The sequence below is a fragment of the Pseudophryne corroboree genome, chromosome 10 (assembly GCF_028390025.1).
Source record: "Pseudophryne corroboree isolate aPseCor3 chromosome 10, aPseCor3.hap2, whole genome shotgun sequence".
In the NCBI taxonomy this organism is placed as follows: Eukaryota; Metazoa; Chordata; class Amphibia; order Anura; family Myobatrachidae; genus Pseudophryne; species Pseudophryne corroboree.
Window position 1 is genome coordinate 279,524,483 of NC_086453.1, and position 12,573 is coordinate 279,537,055.

The 12,573-nt window shown below is 46.9% G+C and overlaps 1 protein-coding gene across 2 annotated transcripts in view; it reads right to left on the bottom strand.

Annotated features, from left to right (window-relative positions):
• SIK3 (SIK family kinase 3) overlaps window positions 1–12,573 on the bottom strand; it is a 453,545-nt gene that overhangs the window by 30,431 nt on the left and 410,541 nt on the right. For both annotated transcript variants that reach the window (XM_063943297.1, XM_063943296.1), the window contains exon 13: window positions 3,657–3,812. In XM_063943297.1, the coding sequence (XP_063799367.1) occupies window positions 3,657–3,812 (156 nt within the window). The remainder of the gene's footprint in view (window positions 1–3,656; window positions 3,813–12,573) is intronic.

A 12,573-nucleotide genomic window follows, 5' to 3' on the forward strand; every position in this document is an offset into this window, starting at 1 on the left:
GTCAGAACTGCGCATGCACCGGCGTCGTAGTGCGCCAGCGCACGGCTGACAGCAGTCGGCTGTCATTGCCTAGCGATCGCCTCTGCCTGAATGACAGGCAGAGGCGGTTGCTGGGCGGGAGGCATGGCGGCATTTGGCTGCCATTTTGTGGGCACGGTCCGACCAACGCAGGCGTGGCCGGACCATGCGGGGTGTGGGCCGCAGCGGCTACGTGACGTCACACGCAGCCGCTGCGACCCCAAGCAAAGACTAGTAGCTCGCGGCCAGCACGCAAAAGCTGCGCTGGCTGGGAGCTACTCCTGAAGTGCAAAAGCATCGCCACTGTGCGATTCTTTTGTACTTCAGCGACAGGGCAGGGCCCGACATGCGGGGCGGACTAGACCTGTGCTGGGCATCCCCCCACATCTGTGTTCCTGATCGTAGCAATGCTAAATTTAGCACAGCTACGATCAAGTCGAAATCACCCCCAATATCCCTTATGGACTATGAGAAAAGGATTTACCGGTAGGTATTTAAAATCCTATTTTCTCTAGCACCCATAAGGGATATTGGGGGAACTAGTATGATGCGGACGTCCCACAGATTTCAAAATGGGGGGAGAACGTGCAGAGACTGCTGCAGCAAAGCCTGCCCAAACTGGGTATCCTCTTTGGCCAGAGTATCAAACTTGTAGAACTTCACAAAGGTGTTCTTCCCCGACAAGGTAGTAGCTCGGCATAGTTGCAAGGCTGAGACTCCACGGGCAGCTGCCCAGGAAGAGCCCACAGATCTTGTACAGTGGGCTTTCAGAGACTTAGGAACAGGTAAGGCTGCCGACACATAGGACTGTTGGATAGTAAGCCGAATCAAACGAGCAATGGACTGCTTTGAAGCAGGGCAACCCTTTCTCTGCGCATCATAGAGCACGAACAAGGAATCCGTCTTTCTGACCCAAGCTGTGCGCTTGACATAGATCTTCAAGGCATGCACAGCATCCAATGCCTCCGGAGGAGCAGAAGCGTCAGAACTGGACGGAATTACAATAGGTTGATTCAGGTGAAACGCGGAGACAACCTTCGTCAAGAACTGCTGTCTAGTCCGGAGCTCCGCTCTGTCCTCGTAAAAGACCAAGTACGGACTTTTACACAACAAGGCCCCCAATTCTAGAACACAGCGAGCAGAAGCCTGGGCCAGTAACATCACTGTTTTCCACGTGAGGTACTTGTCTTCTACCGTCATCAGAGGTTCAAACCAGGTAGACAGTAGAAATTTCAACACTACATCCAAATCTCAGGGAGCCGTCTGCAGCACAAAGGGAGGTTGTATGTGGAGTACCCCTTGCAAGAAGGTCTAAACTTCTGGCAACACTGCCAATATCTTCTGAAAGAAAATTGAGAGCTGAAATCTGGACCTTAATGGATCCCAGACTGCAAGCCCTTATACACACCAGCCTGCAGAAAACATAGGAAACATCCCAAGTGAAACCCTGCAGGCAGATACGTGCGTTCCTCGCACCAAGAGACATATCTCCTCCAGATATGATGATAGTGTTTTGACGTCACAGGTTTCCTGGCCTGAACTTTGGTTGTAATAACCTTCTTGGAAAGGTCATTGTGAGCTAGGATGTTCCGCTCAACCTCCATGCCGTCAAACGAAAACGCCATACGTCCGGGTAAACGAACGGTCTTTGTTGAAGATCTCTTCTGAGTGGTAGAGGCCAAGGGTCTTCGACGGACATGTCTAGAAGATACGCGTACCACACCCTCCGAGGCCAATCCGGGGCAATTAGAATTGCCTGGACACCTTGATTCCTGATCCGCTTTAGCACCCTTTGGAGCAATGGAATCGGAGGAAACAGGTATACCAGCCGGAACGGCGAAGGTGACGCCGGTGCGTTCTCTGCCCTCGCCTGAGGGTCCCTGGTCCGTGAGCAATACCAGGGAAGTTTCTTGTTGAGACGATACCATCATGTCTATTTGTGAGCAACACCATCGGTCGATGATCTGCTGGAACACCAGATGGTGAAGCCCCCACTCCCCCAGGTGGAGATCGTGATGACTCAGGAAATCCGCTTCCCAGTTGTCCACACCCGGAATGAAAATTGCTGACATGGCTCTTGCATTTCTTTCCGCCCAGAGGAGTATCTTTGACACCATTCGCTTGCAGGCTCTGCTTTTTGTCCCTCCTTGTTGATTGATATACGCCACCGCCGTTGCGTTGTCCGACTGTACCTAGATCGCTTGATCCTTGAGCAGAGGAGATGCCTTAAGCAGAGCATTGTATATCACCCGAAGTTGCAGAATGTTGATTGGAAGGAGGCTCCCCGTCCTCGCATCTGTCGTGAGGAGGGTCCAATCCTGAATCCCAAACTCCTGCCCTCCAGGAGATTGGAGGACTGAAGCCACCAAAGGAGGGAAATCCTGGCCTGAGGTGACAGCCGAATCATCCGGTGCATCTGTAGATGTGATCCGGACCACTTGCTCAGGAGATCCAACTGAAACGTTCTGGCGTGGAACCTCCCATACTGGACAGTCATTAGACCATGGAGAGAATCTGGTGGTGACAGATACCGCACAGTTTGTGCTTACCCATATTTCACAGTAAGAACAAACACATACACGTAAACACAGACCGTTATAATGCAAGCCTGCTTTTTCCTACTGTATGTGAGAGGAGACACAGAGAGTGAGAAATACCAGCACACCCGGAGCTGCACAGCCACATTGTGACTGTCTGCTCTGTACTCACAATACTACTAATAAATGCAGTCATAAATAGGCTGAGAATAGTGTACACAAGCGGCTTTCCCATTTAGCTACACCCTGTACCAGTTTCCAGCGTGTTTGTGAGGCAGGAAGCGCTGAGTGTGCGCTGCTGATGGCTGCTGTAAGCAGCGGAAGGCGCCAAAATGCCGCTGGTCCCGCTCTGAGGAAGCTCCGCCGCCTCCAAGGGCGCCGGAGCTATACATATTATTTATACTGGCAAAGTCTCCAAAAAGGTTAAAACCTCACACAAGTGCTTAGTTAAGCATGTTTGTGCCAGTGTACTAATGGTGGACCGTATCGGGACCCCCCAGGGAGGGTCACGTACGTTGCGCCTGTGATCAGCCGCACTTTGAACTGGGGACCCACCTAGCGGGCCCCCGGTGTGAACTCACCACCGATGTCAAATTCAGGCAGCTTTAGGGGTGTGTGGCGTGCTGCAGCTGTGATAGCCAAGGTGCAGTGCCCCGCTGAACAAACAGCCCCTCAGGACAATGGTCCTGCAGCGGGGAAGCGGCACTGCACCTCATAAGGCCAGTGACTATCCTCCCCCTAACTCCCACGGTGCAGGTATGCTGATGCCCAAAATTAAATTGAAGAAAACTCTCTGGAGCTCAGAGATGTGCATCCTCTACTGTCGGCACTTTTTTCTAAACTGCCTGTGGGAGGGGGCACAGAGGGGAGGAGCCAGCACACCCAGTTGAAGAAATTTAAAGTGCACTGGCTCCTTTAGACCCCGTCTATACCCCATTGTACTAGTTCCCCCAATATCCCTTATGGATGCTAGAGAAACTGTCTTTTTCAGGTATGTTGTTCATTCTGGTCAGTACAGAGAACTCTTTATTCCCACGTTCCCCACACAAGAGACATTACAAACAATTCCCTGCACTGGCATATTAGTCACCGTACACTCACAGTTGTCATAGTGACCAGCGGGGAGGGTCCACGTGGTCTCTTTAAGAGCTGTTGCGCATGTAACTGGATGTTGGCCCCACCGTCAGATGCTCTGCGCCCAAGCGGTCCCATGCCATTCAGAAGCTGAAGTGTGGGAGGCTGAAGAAGGGACTGTTCCTGGAAGGGGAGAGAGAGAGAGAGAATTTCTAATCAGTACGCCACATTCTACATATAGATGTCTCCACTTCCATCTAGCCACCCTGTACATTAAACAGACCTTCTAGTCACGCCACGCTGTGACTTGGTAGAGCCAAGCGTCTTTTTGTGCAGCTTTTTCCATTAAAATTTATTATTCGCAAAACTATGGGAACAGGAAACACAGGCAGCTTTTGCGGATTAAAATGATTTAGGGCATGCCTTCTCAGTCTTCAACTAGGAAATGATTACCGATTCCTAAACTATCCAGTTAGGACAGTCAAAGTTAAATAATAGTAATTAAGATTTTAAAAAAAACACATTGAGGTGATCCAAGAGTCCAGGGAAAGCAGATGACGGTGCCCTCCGACCAGCACTACTGAGCAAGCTAGAATGGACAGAATGCAAACTGTGCCAGCCTGCAGTTAGCTTCTCTGCTACAGAGGCCAGTATCTACATAGACACACTGCTTGTGGAAGGAAAAAGGGAGGAACTTCCATGGATTCCCCCATGCTTGTTGCCAAAAGCAAATTTGAAAGGATCTAACTGATCCCGTCGCTTCCATGCTCCGGTTTCCCATGGACATTGCCTGGGCAGTGGATTCACACTCCGTCTTTACCAGCACAGGAAAGTTGCAGGGGTCTGTTCCAATGGAAGACTGAATGCTTTGTAGAACAGTGCTTTCCATTTTACCAAATATCTGTTGCTGGGAAGCAGCAGCCGCCACTAAACCCACTCTGAATCATAGAAACAGAATTTGACGGCAGATAAGAACCCTGCTTGCCATGTCTCTCTATACTACCCGATCCCTCCCCTCCGTCACCGCATTTATAACCGATCTTTCCCATCCTATGACAAATGGCCTTTATTTAGAAATTACTTCTGAAGATACAAGATGTAGGGAATGGCAATGCAATGTTCAGCATAGAAACATAGAATTTGACGGCAGATAAGAACCACTTGGCCCATCTAGTCTGCCGCTTTTCTTTATCCTTTAGGTAATCTCAACCCTTTTTGAACCTTAATTCTTTGTAAGGATGTTCATATGCTTATCCAAAGCATGTTTAAATTGCTCTACAGTCTTAGCCTCTACCACCTTTGATGGGAGGCTATTCCACTTATCCACTATCCTTTCTGTGAAGTAATTTTTCCTTAAATTTCCCCTGAACCTGCCTCCCTCCAGTTTCAGTGTATGTCCTCGAGTTCTAATACTTCTCTTCCTTTGAAGAATGTTTCCCTCCTGAACTTTGTTAAGACCCTTGGTATATTTGAAAGTTTGTATCATGTCCCCCCCTTTCCTTTCTCTCCTCCAAACTATACATGTTAAGATCTTTTAGCCTTTCCAGGTAAGTTTTGTGATGTAGGCCATGCACCATTTTAGTTGCCCTTCTTTGTACACTCTCTAATGTATTTATATCCTTCTGGAGATATGGTCTCCAGAACTGGACACAGTATTCCAGATGGGGCCGTACCAAAGACCTATACAGTGGCATTATTACTTCTTTTTTCCTGCTACTTATTCCTCTCCCTATGCAACCAAGCATCTGACTTGCCTTTCTCATTGCTTTGTTGCATTGCTTTCCTGCCTTTAAGTCACTTGAAATAGTGACTCCTTAAAACCTTTCCTCCTCAGTAGTTTCCATTATAGTACCCTTGATACTATATTTAACCTTTGGGTTTTTGAGACCCCCAGTGCACGATTTTGCATTTTTTAGCATTAAACTGTAGTTGCCATGTTTTTGACAATTTCTCAAGCCTACCTAGGTCATCAATCATTTGTTTTACCCCTCCCGGTGTGTCTTCCCTGTTGCATATCTTTGTATCATCTGCAAAAAGGCATACTTTCCCTTCAATACCATTTGCATTATCACCAACAAAGATATTAAAGAGAACTGGTCCAAGTACAGATCCCTGGGGTACTCCAATGGTAACATTTCCCTCCATAGATTACACTCTATTTACTACAACCGTCTGTTTTCTATCCTGCAACCAGGCTCTTATCCATTTAACGGTTTTATAATCCACCCCCACGATTTCAAGTTTATTTAGCAGTCTGCGATGTGGGACAGTGTCAAATGCCTTTCTTAAGTCTAGATATGCTACAGCTACAGCTCCCCCTTGATCTATTATTGTCGTCACAGTCAAAAATGTCAGTAAGATTTATTTGGCATGATCTCCCACCAGTAAAATCCATGCTGTTTTGGATCCTGTAAGTTATTTGATTTAAGATATTCCACAACTCTTTTATTTAATAGTTTTTCCATTACTTTCCCTACTATGGATGTAAGGCTTACTAGTTTGTAATTACTTGCTTATTCCTTGCTTCCACTTTTGTGCAGTGGAACTACATTTGCTCTTTTCCAGTCCTCTGTAATGGCACCTGTATTTAGTGACTGGTTAAATAATTCTGTTAAAGGTGTCACCAGCACATCTTTTAGCTCTTTTAGTATCCTTGGGTGTATCCCATCTGGCCCCATTGATTTATCCACTTTTAGTTTTGAAAGTTCTGTTAGAACCTTCTCCTCTGTAAATGTACTTTAGTCTAACTTATTTTTTATGAATGTGCTTGCAACTTATCTGTGGCCCCTTCCCTTCTCCTACTGTAGTAAATACTGAGCAAAAATAATTATTTAGGTGATCTGCTATTGCCTTGTCTCCCTCCACCAAATGCTCACTCTCTATCTTAAGTCTTATTATGCCTCCATTTGATTTTCTCCTTTCACTTATATACTTAAAAAAAAGTTTTGCCCCCTTTATCTCCTGACTGGGCCATTTTCTTCCTAGCTTCTGCCTTTGCACGTCTGATCACTTTCTTAGCATCCTTCCGTCTGTCAAGATATACCTCTTTGTCGTTATTATTTTGAGCCTGTTTGTATTTCCTGAAAGCTATCTTTTTTGCTTTCACACTAGTTGCTGCTTCTTTTGTGAACCTACTGGCTTCCTTTTCCTGGTGCTTTTCCTAACCCTTTTGATACAAAGGTCTATTGCCCTTAGTATTGCACTTTTCAGTTTTTCCCACCTCTCCAGCACTCCTTCCAAGCTCTTCCAGTCCACCAATGAATCACTTAAACATCTCCTCATTTTTGCAAAGTCAGCATTTCTAAAATCCAACACCTTTGTTTTTGTGTGACAGGAGTTGGTTCCTGTCTTTATACTAAACCATACTGCTTGATGATCACTGGATCCCAGGTGCTCACCCACATATATGTCTTATATCCTGTCTCCATTTGTAAGAATTAAATCTAATATTGAGTCTTTGCGAGTGGGCTCCCTCACCAATCGCCTGAGAGATGCACCCTGTAAGGAATTTAGAAAATTGCCACTTGTAGCTAAACTTGCAAAAGACCCCTCCCAATTTACATCAGGTAAATTAAAGTCTCCCATAATTATGACTTCTCCCTTTAAAGCCATTTTAGTGATGTCCAACAATAGGTTCCTGTTAAAATCCTGCCCCTGGCCTGGTGGTCTATAGAACACCCCAATGCGAATAATATCCTTCTCCCCGGTTTCTATGGTGACCCAAAGGGCCTCAGTTTTGTCATCAATATTTTGTATTAAAGTAGCATTTATACTTTTATTCACATCGATTGCTACCCCTTCTCCTATTCTTCCCATTCTATCTTTCCTAAATAAATTGTATCCTGGTATAGCTATGTCCCAGTAATGACTCATTGCACCATGACTCTGTAATTGCCACAATATCCAGGTTATCCCTTGTCATTATCGCAATTAGCTCTGGAACTTTGTCTCCTAAGCTCCTAGCATTTGCACACATAGCTTTTTTTTTTAATAAAGTAATTTTTATTCAGTAGTCTGGAGAATAAGGTACAGACATTGCAGAGCATTATCATATCACAAACAATACATCCAATCGTCTTGAATCAGAGCCACGTTTTAAACTAAGCTTACAACAATGAAATATCAGTGCAGTTTCAAGAGGAAGTATACAAGGATTTCCTATTGTTCGGACCTTTAGGGTCTGCAAAATCCGTAGCCAACTATACTAGTCTTCATTAACTTTTATATTTACACCCGTAACCTAAACAGTAAGAAAAATAACAACAACAAAAAAAAAAAAGGGGGGGGGGGGGGGGAGGCAGAGTGAGTAGGAGCCATCCGATTCAGGACCCCATTAGTCATACAAATAAGTAGGCGAACACGCAGGGCCCAACCGCCAAATATCTCAGTATACATCAGTTATAGTAAGTTATTGATATGCTAGCACCTCAGTGCCCACTATATTTGGGGAACCATATGAGAATGGGGGGGGGGGGGAGTCCAGCCATGGAGACCAAACCTTTTCAAACTTGGCTGATGCGTTTTGTTTCATATAAACGTATCTTTCCTTAATTATTGTGTCGTTAATTAAGGTCTTAAGTGCAGATATTAACGGGCCTTTAGGGGCCATCCACATCCTTGCAATGCAAACCTTAGCCAAGGCACATATATTTAGAGCATAGAGACCCGTTGAAACAGACCCAGGAGCAAAGCATCCCATCCCCAAAATACAGAATTGTGGGGTAAGCAGTCCGCCAGGCACTCCCGTACTCTCCAGAATTGACCCGACCTCCGACCAGAAGGCCCTCAATCTCGGGCAGTCCCACACTAGATGCCAGAATGTTCCCACCGCCCCCCCCACACTTAGGACAAAGGCCAGACCTGCCCATCCCAAAAGTAGCTAGCCTAGCTGGAGTCATATATGTTCTGTGTAAAATGAAAAATTGAATCTGCTGATATCTAAGGGACTTGGTAACTTTGGCAGGGTATTCCAGAGCAAGGACCCAGTCCTCCTCAGTTATTACACCCAAATCCTCCTCCCACTTTCCACGGAGACGTGTCAAAGGGTCCGTATGGAGCTTGGTAAGAAGATATCCATACGCAAGGGAGACCATCTTAGCCCGACCCAAAGTAGCCACAAAAGTCTTGATGGGGAATGGGAGGATTCGTGGGGGGGATTCAGCAAATTGGTACTGGAGGGCGTGACGAAGCTGGAGGTATCTGAAGAAGTAAGAATTGGGTAGGTCAAACTCATCTCTCAGTTGTTGAAAGGATTTAATTGCATTATCTAGGTAAAGTTGAGAGATATAAATCACCAATCTAGGGGCCCATACCTCCCGCCCCTCAAGTGCATGCAATTCAGGGAGCCAGTCAGAGTACCATAAGGGGGTATCTGGGTCCAGGCCATCGTACCTCAAGAGGTCTCTCAGGGCCCGCCAAATCTTTAAGGCCTGAAAGATGATAGGGGGAAGAAACCTAGCTATGCTCCCACTCAATAACACCTGCATAGGAGAGAGGTGGGGAAAGTAACAACGAATAAACTCACAATGCAAAGAGTCAGCCCCAGAGTTTTGTGCCCATACAGTGATATGAGTCAGCTGAGCAGCGAAGTAATACATCTGAAAGTTAGGTAGAGCCAGGCCGCCATCAGACCGCTGTCTGGTAAGGGTATTTAGCTGTATCCTAGGTCGTTTATTAGCCCAGATCAGTGAGGACAGAACGCTATTCAATTTCCTAAAGAATATTGGATAAATATATACCGGGGACTGGAGAATAATGTATAAGAGTTTGGGCAGTATAATCATTTTAATGAGATTAACCCTGCCAGACACCGTCAGTGGAAGCTTACACCAAGTCTTGGATTTGCCCATGACCCACTGCATAGTCGGGTCCAGATTCAGAGGGACAAAATCAGAAGGGTCGTTAGTTATTTGGATTCCAAGGTACTTAAATTGTACCGTCCAACATAATGGCAGGGGGATTTTGGAAGCAGTAGGAGGGGGGCCTATGACTGGCATAATGTATGATTTAGGCCAGTTAATTCTAAGACCCGAATGATCTCCAAAGTTCTCTATCACACGCAGCAGAATGGGCATTGAGTTGATGTAATCCCGCAAAAACAACAACATGTCATCGGCATAAAGAGCTATTCTATCCTCACGTGAACCTGTACAAATCCCCACAATATTTGGGTGCGATCTTATCAAGCAGGCCAGGGGCTCGATGGCCAAGGCAAACAGCGTAGGGGACAGGGGGCAGCCCTGTCTAGTACCTCGGGTCAATTGAAAAGATGGGGATACATAACCGTTCACCAAGATCCTGGCACTCGGATGTTGATACAGTAATTTAATCCATCTTATAAAATTGGGTCCAAAGCCCATACAAGCCATCACCTCCCATAAATAAGCCCATTCAATGCTGTCAAAGGCCTTGGCCGTGTCTAACGAGACCACAGCCGAGACAGAAGGGGAGTCGTGTGGGAGTTGTAAAATGGTATGCAGTCTACGTAAATTGATAGACGTGGACTTTCCTGGCATGAAGCCGGTCTGGTCCGGGTGAATGAGGGAGGTGATCACTGTGTTAAGCCGTACTGCCAATATCTTTGCCAGGATCTTAGCATCGGTGGGAATCAGGGATATCGGTCTATAGGAGTCCGGAGATCTAGGGTCCTTACCGGGTTTTGGGATCACTATTATAACTGCCTCTGACATGGAGGGGGGAGTTCGTTACTGGCAAATATATCTAAGTATATGGCATGAAGCCTGGGCCCAAAGAAATCAACATGACTTTTGTATACCTCGGAGGGAATTCCGTCACATCCCGGAGCCTTGCCATTAGGGGACATACCAATGGCCGCAGTCACCTCCTCGAGCGTCAAGGGCGCCTCCAGCAGCTCACAGGCTTCAGAGGAGAGTGCGGGCAGCGGAACACCCCCCATGTAATATGAAAGATCTAAAGTAGAGCAATGCAATTGTGAATTATAAACCTCAGAGAAGTAAGATCGGAATAACAGCGCAATGTCCGGTGTGGTGTCAACAAGAGAGCCATCCGCACCGGACATTTGGGTGATCGTGGTCCCAGGACGATCGTAATGTATAAGACGGGCCAGGAGGCCCCCCGTCCTATCAGCCTGCATATAAATATTAGTAGCTTTAAAAAGGAGGGAACGAGAGTTTTTATCAGACAGGTGGGCCAACCAAGCCGACTGAGCCACCAGCCATCGTGTCTTTGTCGCGGGGGCGCCGTCAGACAAATATTGGGACTCTAGGTCCCTAGCGTCCCTTTCAAGGGCCTGTTCTCTCTCCCTAGAGGACATTTTATGAGCCGCTATACGTCCAATATATGAACCTCTCAAGAACGCCTTAAACGAATCCCAGACTACTGTACCCGAGGCAGACCCTACATTGTCGTTAAAGTAACCCTCCCACTGAGTCTCCAAGTCAGCGCAGTCCCCCAGCTGGGTCAGCCAAGAGGGGTGTAGTTTCCAATAAGAGTGCCCCCTCTGACTTTCCACAGCAAAAGTCATCATCAGAGGGGAGTGGTCAGAGACCCCTCGAGCCTCGTAGTGGACGTCAATAATCCCAGGAACGAGGGCGGGGGACACCAACATCAGGTCAATCCTGGAGAAGGAGCCATGAGTGCTGGAAAAACAGGAGAACTGACGGACCGCAGGGTGACGAAGCCGCCACACATCTACCCACTGCAAACTATTCAAAAAATCCGCAAACTTGGTAGGACCACCACCCACCAGCGCAGCCTGTGGGGAGTGCCATCGGTCCAGAGACAAATCCAGGACGTTATTAAAATCTCCCAAGCATATCACTGGGGTGGTAGGGGAAGGAGCTATGAAGGAAGCAGCTTGTTGCAGCACAGTATATGAGAAAGGAGGGGGGACATACACCGCTAAAATGTAATAGGGCTGGGAGCTCAGCTTACACTCTATAAATACATATCTTCCATACGGGTCAGTTTTAATCGATAACAACTCGAATTGCACTGTCTTTTTAATCAGAACGGAGACACCCCTAGAAAAGGAGGAGTGAGAGGCATGGTAAGCCCAGCCCTCCCAGGCCCGTCGTAAGGACAGCAACCTATGTCCCTCCAAGTGGGTCTCACTGAGGCATGCAATATCCGGGTCATATTTCTTAATCATATTTAGAATCAAAGATCGTTTGATTTTGTTATTCAGACCTCGAACATTCCATGCCAGAATTTTTAGATTAATCATGACCCCATATAAGCTCTATATACCTCCCGGATGGACCTCTCCCAAAATACATCTTGAGAACAAGCATTATCAACACCAACAAAACATGACGTATATGAGCCCTGCGTTGTAATCCATAGCATCCGAAATATGAAACATCCTTGCCTCAGAAAATACTTAAATAAGAAAAATAACAAACTAAAGAAAAAAAAAACAAACGCAGCAAAAGGAGGCGCAACTAGCAGCTTCCCAATTAACCATTCCCTCCCCGTACACCACCCCGAACTCCGGCATACTTATATCCCGAACAATCAACCCAAACTACCAAGCGCTAGGAAGGCCTAGATTCTCAACTGAACCTCTAACCCTCTCTAACCAACACCACTTGGACGTAAAAGTCTTGAGCCACCAATGCAAAGGAGGGGGGCTCCCCGAACTGTGATCAATGCCTCCGGTAGACCAGGCCCCGGGCTCTTCCACGCAGGAGATCAGTCTGGAGCCAGTTGCCGAGCACCCGGCGCAAATCTGTCCAACCATTGGGCCGCCTTTCTAGGGGAATTAAAAAACTTGGTCTCCCCATCCGCCACAACCCGGAGCCTTGAGGGAAACAGCATGGAGTATGAAATGTTGAGGTCTCGCAGCCGTCGTTTAATGGGCATAAACTGGGCTCGGTCCTTCTGGACGTCTGCGGCAAAGTCCGGGAAGGCCGATACCTTGACTCCATTGCGGACCAACGGGCCCTTCGTGCGACCTAAGCGG